This window comes from Urocampus carinirostris, chromosome 5 (assembly GCF_059441175.1).
Source record: "Urocampus carinirostris isolate Australia breed hairy pipefish chromosome 5, RoL_Ucar_1.0, whole genome shotgun sequence".
Taxonomy (NCBI): domain Eukaryota; kingdom Metazoa; phylum Chordata; class Actinopteri; order Syngnathiformes; family Syngnathidae; genus Urocampus; species Urocampus carinirostris.
In genome coordinates this window covers 42,930,217-42,951,708 of record NC_142353.1, presented here as the reverse complement: position 1 = coordinate 42,951,708, position 21,492 = coordinate 42,930,217, and the positions used below count along the sequence as shown (strand labels likewise).

At 42.9% G+C, this 21,492-nt stretch overlaps 1 protein-coding gene across 1 annotated transcript in view; it reads right to left on the bottom strand.

The window, feature by feature from the left end:
* Positions 1-21,492, bottom strand: part of tacr1a (tachykinin receptor 1a) — an 87,650-nt gene that overhangs the window by 8,358 nt on the left and 57,800 nt on the right. The window contains exon 3 of the mRNA XM_088336912.1: positions 1,634-1,784. Coding sequence (XP_088193038.1) covers positions 1,634-1,784 — 151 coding nt within the window. The remainder of the gene's footprint in view (positions 1-1,633; positions 1,785-21,492) is intronic.

Genomic DNA, 21,492 nt, shown 5'->3' with positions numbered 1-21,492 from the left:
GTTTTTTACTGGTAATGACTGTGACTTAGCGGGGGGGAGAAAAAGCGACTAAAAGAACGGAAAGTCAATTCCATTCGAATCACATTTATTTGTGAAGCCCTTAAACACAGAGACAAGTAGCTCTGTGGCTTTTGTGAAGTGATATACTTTCAATTGACTTGTTTATTTTTTTTCCGACAGTGGGCGGTGAAGTTGCCGGAGGTCAGAAAAAAAAAGTGCAAGAAACGGCACAAGAACAATACAAGAGATGGAAACAGAGAGAGGAGGCTATAAAGAGGGGAAGAGAAAGAGAGAGGAAGAAAAAGAGAGAAAGAAAGAAGTGAGCAAGAAAGACACACAAAGAGAGAGAGGGAGAGAGAGAGAGAAACACCAAAAGACAACAGAAAGAAATAAGTAAAAAAGGAAAAGGAAAAAGAAATACAAAAAGAGGGAAAGAAAAGTATAGAAGAAGAGGATGAATAAAATGAAACAAAAGAAAAAAAGGAAGAAAGAAAGAAAGAGAAAGAAAGACAAATGAAATGAAAAAAGACAAGGAGATATAAAGAAAGAAGGAAATAACGAGACGATAAAACAAGAAAAAATAAAACGAAGAAGAATTAATGAAAGAACAACAAAATCAAATGAACAAAAGAAGGAAAAAAGAAAAATAAACAATAACAAAATAATAACAACAAATAAATAAATAAATAATGAGAAAATAGAAAAAAATCAAGAAAAATAACAAAGGGGAAAAAGAAAGAAAGAAAGAAAGAAATAACGGAAGAAAGAACAGAAGAAAGAAAGAACGAACAAACCAACAAAAGAAAGAAAAAAGAAAGAAAGAAAAAAGAAATAGAGACAGAAAGCGATTCCAAAAAGGAAAGAGCAATAATAAAATACATAAATAAAAAAAAGAAATAAAGACTAAAACCAGAGTGAACAAATAAAAAGAGAGAAGAAATGATAAAATAAAATGAAAGACAGAAACACAAGTAGGACAAATACGATCAAAAGACAGACAAGAACCGAAAGAAAAACATGAAAAAAAGAAAGAAAGAAAGAGACAGGGACTAAAAATCATGACATAAAGAGAGTCAGAAAGAAAGACAGAGAGAACTAAAAAGATGATGGAAAGAGGGAAGGAAAATAATGATAGCATCGAACAAGACTAAGAACAAAACAAAGAATAAAAAAAGAAAGACAATTGGGGAAAAAAGAGAGAAAACAAAAGCAAGAAAGAAGGAAAGACAGGTAGAACAGAAAAAGAAAGAAGAAAATAAGAGAGGAAATATTAACATAACAGGAACATGAAAAGATGTTATCATACCCTCAAACCTTAATGCTATACGTTCATTAAATTTGTACCATCTCTTGACAGATTCCAGAGCGGCAGGAAGGGGAACAAAATGTCAACTCAATAAACATCACATGAGCCACGCACAGCAGGACCAACTTCATTCATTATTTAGATATGAAATATATTCTACGCCGTGATTTACTTTCCTACACATCACATTAAGTGCTGTCGCCGCTTGCTCTTCCTGTCCCCGCCCCGCATCCGATCCCTCAACGTGCTTTATCGTCGTTCCTATCTATTATGCGGGACGCCAAATCGAGGGGAATCGTTTCTCGGAGACGACAAACGGCGACGTACCTTGCGCTTGGCGGTGAGCTGTTCCTTGTAGCGATCGGAGGAGTCGCCCGGGATTTCGCTGGCCCAGAGTGTCAGTCCCACCACCAGATAGGCGCAACCCATCACCAACAACGGAAGGAAGTAGATTAAGATGGCCACGCACACGTAATACCTGGCAAGGACAGGAACACATTATGACTCAAAAATGGATTATTGGAGTCGACAGAGAACGCATTAGCTTAAAACAGGAAATTCCCGGCTTGTTTATCCCGAGTGTAAATGTCAGCGAATGTTATTAATAATCACCTTGGGCTGCCAAGCATATTACTCCTGTATTGGCCAACTTGCACTGACTCCCAGTCCACTTAAGATGTGACTTTAAGGTTCTCTTATTAACATATAAATATTTGCATGGACTTGCACCCTCTTATCTCTCTGATTCGATTTCCCTCTATGTTCCTCCACGGAGTCTGCGCTCGGAAAATGCCGGTCTACTTGTGACTCCGAGAGCCAAGAAGTCTGCAGGCTTTAGAGCGTTCTCCATCTGGGCCCCGGTGCTATGGAATGCCCTGCCTCCGGAGATAAGATCTGCAACCTCAATGGAAGTTTTTAAATCAAGGTTTAAGACACACTTCTATTCCAAAGCTTATGATTGATGCCCACCTCATATTCTGTATTGTCCTGTCTTTTTCCGACTGCCTGCCTGGTGGTGATACGAAGGAGAAGGACGATTTGAGATGAGTCAGCGGACCAGCGTTTGACCTGAAGCATGTGAACGCCTGCATGGACCAGCTGGCAGAGATGGGAAGCTGCACCGTGGCCGTCATAGACTTTCTGGACTAGTTTACAGGCTGGGGGCGTCGCTGCTGTCATGCACTTTCCGGACAAATTTTCAACATGTTACCTAGTGTTTACTATGTTTGTGTACTGTAATGCTAAATGTAATTCACCCTGGTCACCCTGGAAGGGGTGTACCACTTGTGAGGTCCCTTCTCAAGGTTTCTCTTTTTCCTCACGCTGAGGTTTTGAGTTGGTCCTTGCCCACATGTTGGTTTAAGATCAGGTCATTGTGTCTTTGTAATCCTGTGCAGTCCTTTGAGACATTTTTGTGATTAAGGGCTATATAAATAAATTTGACTTGACTTGACCAAGGGATAATATTCTTCTTTGCCAAGTTCTTCTTGATAGGGAACATGTGGTCAAGCCGATCCCAACAGTTCTTGGGTAATTGGGAAAATCGAAAGAGGACAAATCATTCTGTCCGGTAGCGTGCATTTTGAGATAAACACGTGCGTCTTTGCGAGAGGGACAGGCGAAAGTAATACGAGATGTTGTATTCGGATATAAAAAGCCAATGGTCTCTGAAGACGAATGAGACCTCTGTTTTGTACGTTGATGAAGATAATCAAACGAGCTCTCCCTCTCACGCCAAGACTTCTCTGCATTTGTTTTACGTATTTTGGGGCTTATTGTTTGGGCTGCTCCACGATATTTTCCTTCAAATAGCACCACTCCTCCCAGGTGAATGACGTCAAAACCTACGATGGTGGCACTGGAAATGTTTTCTAAGGTGTCTTTAAATGGTGATGCAGCATGTCACAAAAGTGAGTTGACCTCGCACCACAACGTTTAGTAGAACAACACTGAAGAAACCTCGCTTTGACACAATAAAATTATATGAAATGAAATGAGCTGCATTTATATAGCGCTTTTCAAGTCAAGACTTCCCAAAGCGCTTTACAGTGTGCTTCACATTTCACAATAGCGGCCCTGCAGCCAGGTGAGGCGCTAACATGCTTATTGCGGGCTTAGGGGTTCAGTGTCTTAACCAGGGACACTTCGACATGTAACACGGAGGAGCCGGGATTCGAACTGCGATCTCTTGATCCCAAGACGAGCGCTCTATCTCCTGAGCCACTGCTGCCCCCGTGGCAGGTAATCTGTGTAGAGCTATTAATGGTTGGTCATTGGGGCACCATTTCCTCTGGTGTGTCTTGGGTAAGTACAGCCTGGTGGCCTCCATCCCTCTCTAGGCCAACATATGTTTCCACCTGGTCTCCAACCAGGGTGTTAAGACCAGAACAGAGACAGGACGAACTTGCGTATGTTTCTCTCAGTTTTTATTGGGAAGAAGGGAAAGGATTGCACACACGATCCGGTGATCGCTGGTTGCGGGAGTAGGTTGCTCAGTTGGACTTCCGTGGCGAGCCATGGCAGTGTCGGGAGCGGGAAAAAAACCGGTCAGTGGCCGGGACAGGGGAGCAAAAAACATGGTCGAAATCAGAAAATGGGTCGAAGCCGGGAGACAGACAAGAGCCAAAACAGGAGTGAATCAGTCGAAAAGCTTGTCTAGCGTGAACTGAGGTTCGCAGACGGACTGTTTAATATCAGTTCCCAATTTTGTTCCCGTCTAGTTTGTCCTGTTTAATATCGATATCCTGTTTTGATATCATTCCTTTCCGTCCCGTTGTTTAATATCAGTTTCGTTCTGTCTAGTTCTTCCTGTCTAATTTTGATATCCTGTTTTGATATCAATCCTGTTTGTCCCGTTGTTTAATATTGGTTTCCAGTTTTGTTCCCGTCTAGTTTTTCCTGTTTAATTTCGATATACTGTTTTTATATCAATCCTGTTTGTCCTGTTGTTTAATATCGGTTTCCAGTTTCGTTCTTGCTAGTTTGTCCTGTTTAATATCGATATCCTGCGTTGATATCAATCCTTTCCGTCCCGTTGTTTAATATCAGTTTCCAGTTTCGTTCTGTCTAGTTTTTCCTGTATAATTTTGATATCCTGTTTTGATATCAATCCTGTTTGTCCCGTTGTTTAATATTGGTTTCCAGTTTTGTTCCCGTCTAGTTTTTCCTGTTTAATTTCGATATACTGTTTTGATATCAATCCTGTTTGTCCTGTTGTTTAATATCGGTTTCCAGTTTCGTTCTTGCTAGTTTGTCCTGCTTAATATCGATATCCTGTTTTGATATCAATCCTTTCCGTCCCGTTGTTTAATATCAGTTTCCAGTTTCGTTCTGTCTAGTTTTTCCTGTATAATTTTGATATCCTGTTTTGATATCAATCCTGTTTGTCCCGTTGTTTAATATTGGTTTCCAGTTTTGTTCCCGTCTAGTTTTTCCTGTTTAATTTCGATATACTGTTTTGATATCAATCCTGTTTGTCCTGTTGTTTAATATCGGTTTCCAGTTTCGTTCTTGCTAGTTTGTCCTGCTTAATATCGATATCCTGCGTTGATATCAATCCTTTCCGTCCCGTTGTTTAATATCAGTTTCCAGTTTCGTTCTGTCTAGTTTTTCCTGTATAATTATGATATACTGTTTTGATATCAATCCTGTTTGTCCTGTTGTTTAATATCGGTTTCCAGTTTTGTTCTTGCTAGTTTGTCCTGTTTATTTTCGATATCCTGTTTTGATATCAATCCTGTCCGTCCTGTTCTGTCCGGTATCGACCCCATCTGTCCGATATATGCTCGGGCAATTGGTATCCAGTTTCGTTCCTGTCTAGTTTGTCCTGTTTATTTTCGATATCCTGTCTTATTATCAATCCTCTCTGTCCCGTCCTGTCCGGTATCGACCCCATCTGTCCGATATCTGCTCGGGCAATTGGTATCGATCTCGTCGGCCTCTGGCTTCCTATCATTTCACGCCAGACTGCTGCCTAACGTGCATGACTCCTCATTTCCTGTAAAATAGATAGATAGATAGATAGATAGATAGATAGATACTTTATTCATCCCCTAAGGGAAATTCACATTTCCAGCAGCATCCCTGAGCTGAGAACAATACAATAATAAAGCCAAAAGAATACAATATACAAATACCCAGTGTGACGTGCAAATGCCCACTTTAGCATGTTATATAGAGTAACTAAATAGTGCTACACAGAACACATAATGCAGTAAGATTCGGTAATATCCAATGTAGGTGGTGTGGTTTAATGTGGGCCTTTACTCTGCCGGGTGGAGTTAAAGAGCCTCATGGCATGAGGAAGAAAAGATCTCTTCAGTCTGTCCGTAGTACAAGACAGTGACAGCAGTCTGTCGCTGAAACTGCTCTTCTGTCTGGAGATAATAATGTGTAGTGGATGCGATGGATTGTCCATGATTGACCTCAGCTTTTTCAGTGCTCGTCTCTCAGCTACTGTTGTTAGGCTGTCCAGCTCTTTGCCCACAACAGAGCTCGCTTTCCTAGCCAGTTTATTGAGACGAGAGGCATCCTTCTTCTTGACGCTGCCTCCCCAACACGCTGCCGCATAGAAGAGGGCGCTTGCCACTACTGTCTCATAGAATATTTTCAGGAGCTTTTTGCAGATGTTGAAGGAGGCCAGCCTTCTGAGGAAGTAAAGTCGGCTTTGCCCTTTCCTACATAGAGCTTCTGTGTTGGCAGTCCAGTCCAGTTTGTTGTCCAGCTGCACACCCAGGTATTTGTAAGTCTGGACAAATTCTACACATTCTCCCTTGATGGTTACAGGAACCGGGTGAGTTCTGGTTCTCCTGAAGTCCACCACCATCTCTCTGGTCTTGGTGGTGTTTAGGTGCAGGTGGTTTGCGTCGCTCCATCGGACAAAGTCCTGAATCAATTTCCTGTACTCCTCCTCCTGCCCGTTTCTGATAAATAAATAAAAGGCTCGTGTGAGAAACGTCACGCGTTTGGGTCCTGATCCTGTTCCGGTTCATGACAGAGATAAGAGAATATATTATAACATATAGAAGATTTTCTTATAAACGGCTAATTAGATCCAAGACTTTGACTCCTTGTCATTCCTTTTTTCTTTTTAACATGTTCAATAACCAGACATGGGGACTTGAGACTTAGTGACTTGGACTCGAGTCGACTCGAGTCGCTGTTTTTATGACTTGTGACTTGACTTGGACTTGGCAATCTAAGACTCGGGACTTGACTTGTGACTTGACTTGCCCAAGAAAAAAATACTTGGGACTTACTTGGGACTTGAAGGTGAAGACTTGAGACTTACTTGAGACTTGCACATGTGTGACTTGGTCCCATGTCTGTCAATAACATTATTAAACATTAAATTATAATTTGAGGATCTCTCCTCCAGTGACCGTCCAATGATTTTAAACCCATTAAAAAAACTAATCGAATGTGACAGTCTCAGTGATTAAAGTATTTGCCATGCATGATTTAATCATAGACAGGGCGTAAATGTCCGGGTATGTGTGCATTTCGGCCTACTTACGAAGTTCTAATATGGCCTGCACCGAAAACTAAATCTGTTATCCCTCATAGGCCAATTCTGTGGCAATTAAGTCCAATTTAATGAAACTCATTTTGGTTTCATCAGGGTGAAAATGACTATGAATGTGCATGTTAAAATATTCATTGCAATGACAAAAACTGAACCAAATTCAACCAAAATAGATATACCCCGATCCAATGTTCCCTGTAATTGTCCAGGGGTCTGAGCGTTCACACAAAGTCTTTTTGTTCTCTATTTACTTTTTCCCTACATTTCTTTCTTTTCTTTTTTTCTGGCTTTTTTCTAAATGTTTCCTTCTTTTTTTCCTCTTCCTTTTCTTTCTTTTTTTCTCTCAGCTTTTCATTACTTTTTCATTTTGGTATCTTTTCCTTTTTTGTTATATTCCCCCCTTCCTTCAAGTCATTTTGTGCATCATTTTACATAATATTTGGTCATGTTGGGATGAAAGAAGCAAAAACAACCTGAAAAGCTGTTTAGAACCCGAAAGAGCCGGTTCCTTTTAGTGAGCCGAGCCGAAGATGCCGGTTCTCAACAAACTCGACTAACTTTACTCAACTTCGTTCTACTTCGACTCGACTTCAAAATACCGCATTTAGGACACAACGTCGGGGGAACCCGTGTATTTTGACCTTTATGCACTGTAACTTTAATATTTGGTCATGTTGGGATGAAAGAAGCAAAAACAACCCGAAGAGCCGTTTAGGATCCAAAAGAGCCGGTTCCTTCACCAGATGTCACGAGGAGGAAGGGGTGACCGGACCAGAACGGAGGCAGGATGCAGGAAGGGAGAACTCAATTGCGTACGATCAAAGCTTTTATTTACCAAAATAAAAGTTGTCCAAAAACTCCGGGACAAAACAGAACAAAAACATTCTTACACTCAGAATGGTCAGGTACAGGTTTCCTCCGACTTAAACTAAACAGGACAAGGCATGACAGAACAGAAAAGGTGTAATGAGCCAAAACCCGCAAGACCCACAACCCAACCTTAAATAGCAGCCACGCAATTAGCTGATCTGCTTCAGCTGGTGCCCAGGGGGCGGGGCAGACCGGTCGCCACGGCGACCATGACACCAGATGCCTTCATACTTATCATTTTTTATCCACATTCCACAACAAGAGTGCAGAAAATGGCTGGATGGATGGAAGTTTTGCAGTGTAGCTCACCCTTATTAGGTTCATGAATGACAATGAGCTAGCTATATAGCCTTTACCTGGGGAATTGAATGACAACTGGGATGAACACTCAACTAGTTACCAGTTAACCATCGAGCTCGGGTGAAAAAAAAACATCGAATCCCCTTTTGAAACACCGACACGTTCTTCTTCCCGTTTCGACAATGTCAAAACAAGATGGCGACATAATTGCTACCTGTCAACCGTGCAATGTCAAACACTAATACAATAAATGCGAAATGAATGTCGGCGCGTTCAATCTGAGATGTCAGTGAAATCGTTGTTGAAATGCTGAAGATGAATCACAGAAGCTTGGATTTTACATTCTGATTCCTCCTCCCGACTCCCACATTAAGTCGGAACCATTACTGTATTGTAACGGCACGGTGTCAAACTCTCACGCTCAAGGAAATATTAGTCACAGAATGTGAGTAAGGAGTTTAATTGCTACCTACGCATCCAAGCAATGATGCCTCGTGGATGTGAGTATCCAAAAATCACTTTCTTGTATCACAAAAAAGTCAGTGGTTGTCAGGAACTGGAACAGGATCAGGACCCAAATGCGTGACGTTTCTCACACAAGCCGGGAAATGGGGAGTCATGCACGTTAGGCAGCAGTCTGGCGTGGAGTGACAGGAAGCCAGAGGCCGACGAGATCGATACCGATTGCCCGAGCAGATATCGGACACCTGGGGTCGATACCGGACAGGACGGGACAGAGAGGATTGATAATAAGACAGGATATAGAAAATAAACAGGACAAACTAGACGGGATCGAAACTGGAAACCGATATTAAACAACGGGACGGACAGGATTGATATCAAAACAGGATATCGAAATTAAACAGGACAAACTAGACCGGAACGAAATTGGGAACTGATATTAAACAGTCTGTCTGCGAACCTCAGTTTACGCTAGGCAAGCTTTTCGACTGATTCACTCCTGTTTCGGCTCCCGTCTGCCTTAAACAGGACAAACTAGACGAGATCGAAACTGGAAACTGATATTAAACAGGAAAAATAAACGGGAACAATACCAACAGGAAACAGGACCGAGTCAAAACCCACGTCTTGCGGGTCAGAGGTTCGTTGACGGACTGATAAAGGTTGAGTGAGAGCACTGAGCTTAAATAGACTTGATGCCAATCTGTCAACGAGCCGCAGCCAGTGCCAATTGGGCGCCATTGCAACCATGTCAGTGGTGGGCCATCAGGGCCTGCCAAGCCCAAAAAATATCTAAATAATGTATTTTGTCCATGAATACATACTGATGTCAGGACCAGAACGGAAACAGGACCCAATTGCGTGACGTTTACCAAATGTTTTATTGAAAGAAAGAGAAAGGGCTGCGCCCACGATCTGGTGTTTGCTGGATGTGGGAAGCAAGTCGCTCTCGGATTCGGACTGCGATCCGAACACGGAAGTGGATCTTCTGTAGCAAACGATGGCGGTGTCAGGGACGGAAAAACTGGTCAGTAGCAAGGACTGGGAGAGCAAAGCGTGGTCGGGGTCGGAAACGAGTCGTAAGCCAGAATGGGAGAGTAGACGTAGTCGGGGACAAAAAGAGGTCGTAAGCCGGGACGGGAGAGCAGACGTGTTCAGGATCAAAACAGAGACGGACTGGAGCAAAAACGGGACAGGTGGGAGGGTCAAAAAAGGCTTGCCTAGTATACATTGAGTGTCGCAGACGGACTGACAAAGGGTGAGTGAGAGCACTCTTGTTGTGCTTTCATATTCCAGCATTTAACCAATCACACTTCAGGCATTAGTAGTAGCAAGACTCAGAAATCTACCCGCAAGCCTTCACAAAAAAATCATAAAGACTGTGTCCTGTGACATCAGTGTTTGATAAAGCTGTCCGTTTAGCCAGTCAGTTTCTAAGTTGGAGACTCAGCACCTGCTAGCGGGCCTTGGGATACATCACCGGTATCACAAACTATGATTGGCTAGGGGACGGTAATCCACCAAAGCGGTCACACCAACTGCTGTGAAGAGAACGACCTGCACCAGGAAATATATTATTGTGTTGATTTACTAGCCGAAGGTCGGACAACTCTGGAGCTAGAAAGCCTTTCACAAGCAGGAAATAGTTTTGTCCACCACTTTCAGCCTAGAGGAAAGATCTTAAGCCCAAGCCCAAATCAATTGGCCCCGCCCCTGTGGCGCCAGCTGCGGCTAGTTGTCAGATTGCCTTCCCTGCTATTTAAACCCAGTCCTGTCACGCTTCCTTGGTCAGCCCGTCAACGAACTTCTGCCCCGCAAGACGTGGGTTTCGACTCGGTCCTGTTCCTGTTGGTATCCCCTGTCTGATATTGTTCCCGTTTACTTTGTCCTGTTTAATTTCGGTTTCCAGTTTTGTTTCCATCTATTTTTGTCCTGTTTATTATTTTCTCCAGTTTTGGTTCCCGTCTAGTCAAGTCAAGTCAAGTCATTTTTATTTGTATAGCCCTTAATCACTTAGAGTATCAAAGGGCTGCACAGGTTATTGCACAGACTATTATTACAGACTATCATTACACCACCCCCTGATCTGAAACCAACATGAGGGCAAGGAAAAACTCAACAACCTCAACATGAGTAAAACGAAGAAACATTGAGAAGGGACCGCACATGTGGTAATCTCCCTTTCAGGATGACCAGGCTGCAATGGATGTTGCAATTACAGATAACACACAGATATTGTCAACAAAAAAGTTTCTCCTGTTTATTTTTGATATCCCGATTCATTATCTATCCTGTCCGGTATCGATCCCATCCGTCCGATATCAACTTGGGCAATTGGTATCGATCTCGTCGGCCTCTGGCTTCCTGTCTTTCCACGCCAGACCGTTGCCTAACGTGCATGACTCCTCATTTCCCGTAAGACAAAAGGCTTGTGTGAGAACGTCACGCGTTTGGGTCCTGATCCTTTTCTGGTTCATCCAGATCTATTATGTGCTTAACGTAAGAAATTAACCACTGTGATTTGATACGGTAGGGCCGTGTTGGCGATATATCTTGTCATATAAAATATTTTCTCTTCACTTGTCCGCAGAATTATTATTCAACCCACTGTGGTGGTGAATATCAGCATTGTCATCTCTTCTGTCGCCAAATTGATTGTCCTTGTACAGAGGCAATGATTGAGTCCCCTTTGAGGGGGGGATCCCGGCTCAGCCACAAATTTTGATGGATAGGCAAGCTTTCATGAAAAAAAAAATCAGTCTTGCTGTCACACAAGTGGAATCAATAAAACTTTGCTCCAGGCATGCAGGAATCACACTGGATGCTGCTTTGTCTCTCATCCAAATATCAAAGCATGCTCTGAATGTTTTAAAACACCGGCACCGCATCCGGAATACAATGAGAGAACACATTCCCAGTCCATTGGAAATATAACATGCATGTAGGGCAGGTCTTGCTCTAAAAATAGTTGGCAGGGTTGCCAAAAGGAAGAAAAGACTGATTTTCTCAAGACCAGAACAGAAACTTGCGTACGTTTCTCTCAGTTTTATAGGGAAGAGGGGAAAGGATTGCACACGTGATCCGGTGATCGCAGGTCGCGGGGAGCAGGTCACTCAGAACGCGGAAGTGGTAATTCCGTGGCGAGCGATGGTGGTGTCGGCAGCGGAAAAATGAGGTCGGAAGCCGGGACAGGAGATCAAAAAAACGGGTCAAAGCCGGGAAACAGAGCAAAACAGGAGTGAGTCAGGGTCGAAAAGCTTGCCTAGAGTAAACTGAGGTTCGCAGACAGACAACAGGTGACAGACAGACAAGGCTCTAAATAGTGACAGGGAGCCAATCAGAGTCCGAGGCAGTTGGCGTCTCGCATCAGTAACCCTGACGGATTAGATTTTTTTTCTATCTGCTGACGAGCGTCTCAGTCAAAAACTTGACAATGCATGATGAAAAAAACGATTTTTTCGATATGTATTTGAGAATATACATACAGCGGTGACGTGCAGTCAGGGGAGCCTGATATCATGGAAATATAAAATCAATTATATTGCCATGAACAGGAACAGGATCAGGACCCAAATGCGTGACGTTTCTCACACAAGTCTTTTATTTTACGGGAAATGGGGAGTCATGCACGTTAGGCAGCAGTTTGGCGTGGAATGATAGGAAGCCAGTGGCCGACGAGATCGATACCAATTGCCCGAACAGATATCGGACAGGACGGGACAGACAGGATTGATAACAAAACAGGATATCGAAAATAAACAGGGCAAACTAGACGGGAACGAAACTGGAAACCGATAATAAACATCGGGACAGACAGGATTGATATCAAAACAGGATAACGAAATTAAACAGGACAAACTAGACGGGAACGAAACTGGAAGTCGATATTAAACAGGACAAAATAAACGGAAGTAATACCGGACATACATACGGATATACCAGCAGGAAACCGGACAAGTCAAAACAAACGTCTTGCGGGGCAGAGGTTCGTTGATGGACTGACAAAAGGTGAGTGAGAGCACTGAGGTTAAATAGAAGGAAAGCCAATAGTTCACAGGCTGTAGTTTGCCTGAAATAGCACTATGAAAAAGTGGTGGATTTTAACAAATTATTAAAGCCGCAATGTGTAATATTTGACTACTAGATAACATTGTGTTGTGCAGCAAGAACCAGTACTAAAGTGCACAATGTGGTGGCATCCTACTGGTCAAAAATTGGTATGATACTTTATGTATTTTTTCCTAGTATTCAAATCTATGTTTTTTTTACTGAATGAAAGTTTATTGTACCACTAAGAGGCGCTGAATTTGTCACGGTTGCCCAGGTGCCCAATTGGCCCCACCCATGTGGCGCCAGCTGCAGCTTGGTGACAGATTGGCTCACTGTCAGTATTTAAACTCTGTCCTGTCAGTCCCCTTTTGTCGGTCCGTCTGTGAATCTCTGTTTTTACATGGCTAGCCCTTTTTCGCCTGTCGAGTTTTTTTTTGCTCCTGTTAGTCTCCCTTTACGATCTGTTTTCAGCTAGACCACGTCTGTTCTCCCGCCCCGAATAACGATTCATTTTTTGATCCCGATTACATTTTTGCTCTTCCACCCCGGCTACTGACCCGTTTTCTCCGTTCTCGACACCGCCATCGCTCGCCCACTTCCTCGTCTGAGCAACCTAATCCCCGCGACCAGCGATCTCTGGACCGTGAGAGCGCTCCTTTCCCTTCTTCCCAATCAAACTGTGAGTAACGTTACGCGAGTGGGTCCAGTCTCCGTTCTGGTCCTGACAGAATTTTACAGATTGTCCCGTTAAGCCTGTGAATTCTTGGATTGCTCATCAAAGCGGCGCCGCCATTGAGCAGCTGCCTTTCCAGCAGCTCCCCTGTTATCTCTCACTTTTTGTGATTTATAGTTTTATTGTCTGCTCCTATCTTCGGTGTTTTTCTTCCCGTTTGACAACTACACCTTGGATGACTTTCTATCCTATGAACATGGGTTTTCGCGCACAAAAATGCGTTTATTCGAGGAATCAACTCCCTGCCCTGAAGAATTCTCGTGCCGGCGTGATGAGGCGGCCCTATCGTGGATGGAGAGCCGGAGCTAGCTAAGCGGCTAGCGGCGTTATAAATCTTCGGTACCATCCGTAATTATGGTAAATGTGAACTCACTACCAAATAAGACCAACGAGTGCAGGTGGAAAACATCGAAGCGCACAGGGAGCGCAGTTGCTGTGTTTTGCGGAAACGTGGCTCACGTTTATCACCCTGGATGCTAACGTGTAGCCACCCGGAGCTACCCGGAGCAATCCGGCTTCAGCGCCGCTATACAGAGACACGAAGCCGGGGGGAATCGGAGAGGAGGCGGACTTGCTAACACGAGGTGGTGTATCCCTGGATTTTCATAAAGAAAAGATTTCCATCTGCCGCAGGGATGTCGAACTTTTGGACTAGCGTGACGTCATCCACTCCGCTACAAGCACCCCTAGGGCATCATGTTAAGCTGTTAATAAACAACGGGGTAGACTGCTGGAAGTGTGAATTTCCCTACGGGGATGAATAAAGTATCTATCTATCTATCTAAGACAGGACTGAGTCAAACCCCACGGGACAGAGGTTCGTTGATGGACTGACAAAGGAAAAATGAGAGCACTGAGCTTAAACGTGGCAACATTTTAATAAGAATTTCAGAGTTTGTAAAAAAGACCATTTTAACGGTGATACTCTCAACACAAGGAGTTACGATAACTCATATTTTCTCCTGTTTTCACATCCGGTTGTACAAACAGCATTGCCCCGATTTTGCTCAAAGGTCTCGTATTTCTTTTGACACGGTCGAGGTTTAAAGAGAGTATAGCGGCTCCCGGTTCAGTGAGAGGATTTAACCGGTCAACCGCTTTGCAGCGAGTCAACCAGGGAATATTCGGTTTCATGTGCTGAAGTGCAAAAGCATGCTCACACATTACTCGCGGCAGAATTGTCTACGACTTCATTCTACTGGGACCGATGGGGAGGGGGAGCCTTTGAGGCTGAAACTAAGAAATATACTGTCTGGGAACAATGGTGTAGATCAGGGGTGTCGAACTCTTTTTAACTCGGGGGACACACTATAGAACAAAGGGAGGAAGAAAAAGAGAGATAAAGAAATAAGAGAAAGAGGGATGGAAGAGGAGAGGGCGGGACAAAGAGAGGGAGAGAGCGTGAGAAACAAAAGAGATAAAAGGAGAAGTCGTGAGAGAGGGGGAAAGAAGGGGAAAGGAAGAAAGAAATCCAAAGAGAAATAGAAAGACAGAAGGAGATAAAAGAGAAAGAGAAAAGAGAGAAAAGGAAAAAAGGAAATTAGAGCAAAATAGGTTAAAAAGACAGAGAGAGAGAGAAAGAGACAAAGAGCAACAAAGGAAGAGAAAGAGAGAGAGGGTGAGAAACAAAAGAGAAGTCGTGAGAGAGGGGAAAGAAAGGGAGAAGAAGAAAGAAATCCAACGAGAAATAGAAAGACAGAAGGAGAGAAAGGAGAAAAGAAAGCGCAAAGGGTAGGAAGGTAGAGAGAAACAGAAAAGAGAGAAAAGGAAAAAAGGAAATTAGAGCAAAATAAGTTAAAAAGACACGGAGAGAGAGAAAGAGACAAAGAGCAACAAAGGAAGAGAAAGAGAGAGAGGGAGAGAGCGTGAGAAACAAAAGAGATAAAAAGAGAAATCATGAGAGAGGGGGAAAGAAAGGGAGAGGAAGAAAGAAATCCAAAGAGAAATAGAAAGACAGAAGAAGAGAAAAGAGAAAAGAAAGCGCAAAGGGTAGGAAGAGAGAAAGAGAAAAGAGAGAAAAGAAAAAAAAGGAAGTTAGAGCAAAATAGGTTAAAAAGACACACAGAGAGAGAGAAAGAGACAAAGAGCAACAAAGGAAGAGAAAAAGAGAGAGGGAGAGAGCCTGAGAAACAAAAGAGATAAAAAGAGAAGTTGTGAGAGAGGGGGAAAGAAAGGGAGAGGAAGAAAGAAATCCAACGAGAAATAAAAAGACAGAAGGAGAGAAAGGAGAAAAGAAAGCGCAAAGGGTAGGAAGAGAGAAAGAGAAAAGAGAGAAAAGGAAAAAAGGAAATTAGAGCAAAAGAGGATAAAAAGACACGGAGAGAGAGAAAGAGACAAAGAGCAACAAAGGAAGAGAAAGAGAGCGAGGGAGAGAGCGTGAGAAACAGAAGACATAAAAAGAGAAGTCGTGAGAGAGGGGGAAAGAAAGAGAGAGGAAGAAAGAAATCCAACGAGAAATAGAAAGACAGAAGGAGAGAAAAGAGAAAAGAAAGTGCAAAGGGTAGGAAGAGAGAAAGAGAAAAGAGAGAAAAGGAAAAAAGGAAATTAGAGCAAAATAGGTTAAAAAGACACAGAGAGAGAGAAAGAGACAAAGAGCAACAAAGGAAGAGAAAGAGAGAGAGATAGTGTGAGAAACAAAAGAGATAAAAAGAGAAGTCGTGAGAGAGGGGGAAAGAAAGGGAGAGGAAGAAAGAAATCCAACGAGAAATAAAAAGACAGAAGGAGAGAAAGGAGAAAAGAAAGCGCAAAGGGTAGGAAGAGAGAAAGAGAAAAGAGAGAAAAGGAAAAAAGGAAATTAGAGCAAAAGAGGATAAAAAGACACGGAGAGAGAGAAAGAGACAAAGAGCAACAAAGGAAGAGAAAGAGAGCGAGGGAGAGAGCGTGAGAAACAGAAGACATAAAAAGAGAAGTCGTGAGAGAGGGGGAAAGAAAGAGAGAGGAAGAAAGAAATCCAACGAGAAATAGAAAGACAGAAGGAGAGAAAAGAGAAAAGAAAGTGCAAAGGGTAGGAAGAGAGAAAGAGAAAAGAGAGAAAAGGAAAAAAGGAAATTAGAGCAAAATAGGTTAAAAAGACACAGAGAGAGAGAAAGAGACAAAGAGCAACAAAGGAAGAGAAAGAGAGAGAGATAGTGTGAGAAACAAAAGAGATAAAAAGAGAAGTCGTGAGAGAGGGGGAAAGAAAGGGAGAGGAAGAAAGAAATCCAATGAGAAATAGAAAGACAGAAGGAGAGAAAAGAAAGCGCAAAGGGTAGGAAGAGAGAAAGAGAAAAGAGAGAAAGAGCAACAAAGAAGGAGAAAGAGAGAGAGGGTGAGAAACAAAAGAGAAGTCGTGAGAGAGGGGAAAGAAAGAGAGAAGAAGAAAGAAATCCAACGAGAAATAGAAAGACAGAAGGAGAGAAAAGAGAAAAGAAAGCGCGAAGGGGAGGAAGAGAGAAAGAGAAAAGAAAGAAAAGAAAAAAAAGGAAATTAGAGCTCATGACTGCCCCATTCCCGTAAAATAAATCTAATGAGAAAACGTTACGCATCTGGGTCCTCCTCCTGTTCTGGTTCTGACATGCACAGTTAATAAACACTATAAGACACAGGTGTCAAACATGCGGCCCGTGGGCCAGATCAGGCCCGCTAAGGGATTGAATCCGGCCCGCGAGACAACATTCAGAGAAGCGCAAGAGAAAAACAAGCTGCAGGTTGAAATATGTCAACTTGATGTTGCCAAAGCCAGGTGCCTCGAACAAAGACACTGTACTTGTATTTATTTCTCTCTCTCTCTCTCTCTCTCTCTCTCTCTCTCTCTCTTTTCCACCCCTTTTCTCCCACCCTGTCTCTTTCACTCTCGTTCACTCTCTCTCTCTCTCTCTCTCTCTCTCTCTCTCTCTCTCGCTCTCTCGCTCTCTCTTGCTCTCTCTCTCTCTTTCTCTCTCTCTTTCTCTCTCTCTTTCTTTTCCACCCCTTTTCTCCCACTCTGTCTCTTTCACTCTCTTTCACTCTCCCTCTCTCTCTCTCTCTCTTTGTCGCTCTCTGTCTCTTTCACTCTAACTTCCTTTTTTCCTTTTCTCTCTTTTGTCTTTTTCTCTTCATACCCTTTGCACTTTTGTTTCTCTTTTCTCTCCTGTCTTTCTATTTCTCTTTGGATTTCTTTCTTCCTCTCCTTTTCTTTTTCCCCACTCCCACGACTTTTAAGCTTTTGTTTCTCACTCTCTCTCCCTCTCTCTCTTTTTCTTTCTTTGTCCCGCCCTCTCTCCTTTTCCCTCCCTCTTTCTCTTATTTCTTCATCTCTCTTTTTCTTTCTCTTTAATCTACTAGTCTGGCCCCCGACAGAATGTTTGTTCTATCGTGTGGCCCCCGGGTTAAAATGAGTTTGACACCCCTGGTTTAGAACATGATGATGTCATGTGAGAGTTTTACAAGTTTGCCGTTTCGAAGCCAAACACGTATTACAACATTGATCGTCAAATGAATCAGGAATGCTTTTAGGCGGATTTTTTTCTATAGATGTCGGCATTAGGGGCAGCACGGCGGGGCAGTGGTTAGCGCATGTGCGGCACAGTTCATGTCATGGGAACCGGTCAGGGGTTCAAATCCAGCTCCAGACTTCCTGTGCGGAGTTTGTATATTCTCCCCGTGCTTGCGTGGGTTTCCTCCAGGCACTCCGGTTTCCTCCCACATTCCAAAAACATGCATTTCAGGTGAATTGGCCGGTCCAAATTGTCCCTTGATGTGACTGAGCGAGTGAGTTGTCTGTCCCCGTGTGCCCTGCGATTGGCTGGCGACCAGTTCAGGGTGTCCCCTGCCCACTGCCCGATGATTGCTGGGATGGGCTCCAGCACCCCCGCGAGCCTACTGAGGATAAGCGGTGCAGCTAATGAGATGAGATGAGCATTATTCTGTGATGGTTGGATTCAATATGTCGAAGTCTCCTTGGGCAAGACACTGAATCCCTAATCCCAAGTGTTGCAAGATTTATTTATCAAACATGTCCAAAACTTGACATCAAGTTACATTTTGCTGAGTTTCCGGCAATGCAAAATTATTTTTCTCTTTTGAATGAATTGACTTGTGTACGATTGCAAATTTTTTTTTAAATTCCTTTAAAAAAATCTCATTGTGTTTATTTTTTCTGAGCTGTTCCTTTTTTCTTTTTGTTCTCTATTTACTTTTTTCCTACATTTCTTTCTTTTCTTTTTGTCTGGCTTTTTTTCTAAATGTTTCCTTCTTTTTTTCTCTTCCTTTTGTTTCTTTTTTTCTCAGCTTTTCACTACTTTTTCATTTTGGTATTTTTTTTCTTTTTTCTTCTATTCCCCCCTTCTTTTAAGTCATTTTGTGCATAATTTTACATCATATTTGGTCATGTTGGGATGAAAGAAGCAAAAACAACCCGAAGAGCCGTTTAGTACCCGAAAGAGCCGGTTCCTTTTAGTGAGCCGAGCCGAAGAAGCCGGTTCTCGAAAAACTCAACTAACTTTACTCAACTTCGTTCTACTTCGACTCGACTTCAAAATACCGCATTTAGGACACAACGTCGGGGGAACGCTTCTATTTTTACTCTCATGCACTGTAACTTTGACTAAGTCGCTTCTTAATTAGTAATTTTGAGCCCTGATTTTTGTGCGCCGACTAGATTTTCTTGTGCGCTGAGAATGTGCGAGCAGTGCGCAGCTTAGAGGGAACACTGGCTGACAGTCAGTTATACACCGCAGTGGTGAAACATGACAGGCTATGACAAAAACCAAACATAAGTCAGTGGAAAATTACCAAAATCCCATGCTCCACACTACCTTCGTCCAGACTAAATGCTCCCAACCCCACTTAGAACAATATAGAGATTGTATAACGACTAAATACATGGAAGTCAGAACCGGAACAGGAGGAGGACCCAGATGCGTAACGTTTCTCACACAAGCTGTATTTCACGGGAATGGGGAAGTCATGCACGGTAACACAAACGCCAGTGATTCGGCGATCGCTGGGTGGAAGAAGTAAGGCAGAAGTCTGGCGTGGAACAACAGGAAGCCAGAGGCCGACGGGATCGATACCAGTTACACGAACAGATACCTGACGGATGGGGTCGATACCATATAGGACGGGACGAACAGGATTGATATCAGATACAGGAGACTAGAGACAAATAAAGGACAGGACGAGACAGACAGGATCGATACCAGACACTGGAGACTGAAATTGGATATCAAACAGGACGAGATAGACGGGGACGATACCCGATACTGGAGATTGTAGCAAGGTATCAGACAGGGCGAGACAGACGGGATGGATACCAGACACTGGAGACTGGAGTCCGATATCAAACAGGATGAGATAGACGGATGAGACATCTATCCATCTATCGAGACATCTATCTAGACATTTATCTATCTCTATAACTTTCTTTCTTTCTATCTATACATCTATCTATCTATCTAGACATCTACCTATCTCTATAACTTTCTATCTATCTAGCTATCTATCTATCTACTTCACTGATTTGCATCGCACATTGTGTTCTGCATTCTGATTGGCTAATCAGTAAATCTGTTTTTAGTTCACATTGATGATTCAAATTCCTTGGCAGTACGGTACCAAACTTTCGAACCTTTGTTTTAACCCAACCAACATAGCATTACCTTCTTTTAAATGCATCTTACTGATTCAATCAAGTGCTTTTGGGACACTTAAAGACACTTTATAGATAATCAATTATTCATCTACAAACAGTAAACTGTTGACATTTCTACAGAACAATTTATTACAGTGTCTATACACTCATTAGTAGCCGTTCTCCTGGAATGAGGATTACCTTATGTGCGGACCCTTCTCATGGTTTCTTCATTTTCCTCATGTTGAGGTTTTTCCTTGCCCTCATGTAGGTTTTAGATCAGGGGATGGTGTCATAATAGTCTGTGATTTGCAATAAACTGTGGTCTGTGCAGCCCTTTGAGACTCTTTGTGATTAAGGGCCAAACAAATAAACATGACTTGACTTGAGGTTTTTGAGTTTTCACTTGCCCTCATTTAGGTTTTAGATCAGGGGATGGTGTCATAATAGTCTGTGGTCTGTGCAGCCCTTTGAGACTCTTTGTGATTAAGGGCCAAACAAATAAACATGACTTGACTTGAGGTTTTTGAGTTTTCCCTTGCCCTCATTTAGGTTTTAGATCAGGGGATGGTGTCATAATAGTCTGTAGTTTGCAATAGTCTGTGGTCTGCGCAGCCCTTTGAGACTGTGATTAAGGGCTATACAAATAAACATGACTTGACTTTACTGTTCTCATGTTTTTGTTATTTGTTTTCTTAACTTCAGTGCTTATCATTTACAGCAAATCCAGTATTTCTATTGTGCTTTGAGGTTGCTCCAAGCCACAAGTGACTCAGTCCTACACTCGGGTCTTCTTTGGAATCCTCTATCTATCACCCTCTCTCCTATACCTCTCAACGTTACCTAATTTGGTCACTCACTTCCAGATTAAATTTTCCTCCTCATAGCTGCCGTCAATTGTCTTGATTTCCCTCCTATCACAACTTTCCCCCATGATTATTTAAACACTACGTCTCCTTGGCTCTGTGCTAGTTCATTGTCTTCCATGTCACATCTCAAGCACTCCTCTGAGTGCTTTGTTATTACAGTGTCCTAAAGCCTTGCATGTCCCTTCGTATTATGAGTACCGCCTGACGAACGCTGTTTGGATTTCCAAAAACAACGACCTTGCCTCGTTACCCGAATTGCTGTGTATCAAAGCCTGAAGGAAACAAAGAAAACTGTACTAATGATTGTTTCTGCACTTTCCTATTGCAAAACTTCGAGCTGGTTCTTGACAACAGAAGTGAAAATTTGGCAGGCTTTGTCAGGACCAGAACGTAGACAGGACCCACTTGCATTACGTTTCTCTCAGTTTTATTGGGAAGAAAGGAAAGTATTGCACCCACGATCCAGTGATCTCTGGTCGCAGGAAGCAGGTCGCTCTGAACTCGGAAGTGGCACTTCTGTGGCGAGCGATGGCGGTGTCGGAACGAAAAACGGGTCAGTAGCCGGGACAGGAGAGCAAAAAAACGTGGTTGGGATCAGCAACAACTCGAAAACCAGGAGAGGAGAGTAGACGTGGTCTATCTATCTATCTATCTATCTATCTTTGTTCAACAGCAGGGCCCAACAGCTTTCACTGGTTTACCCCTGCCGCATCATACGGGTGCCCAGCCCATCCTTAAGAACGCGTCCACAATCCCACTATCCTTTCACAACAAAGAAAACGGGTCGAC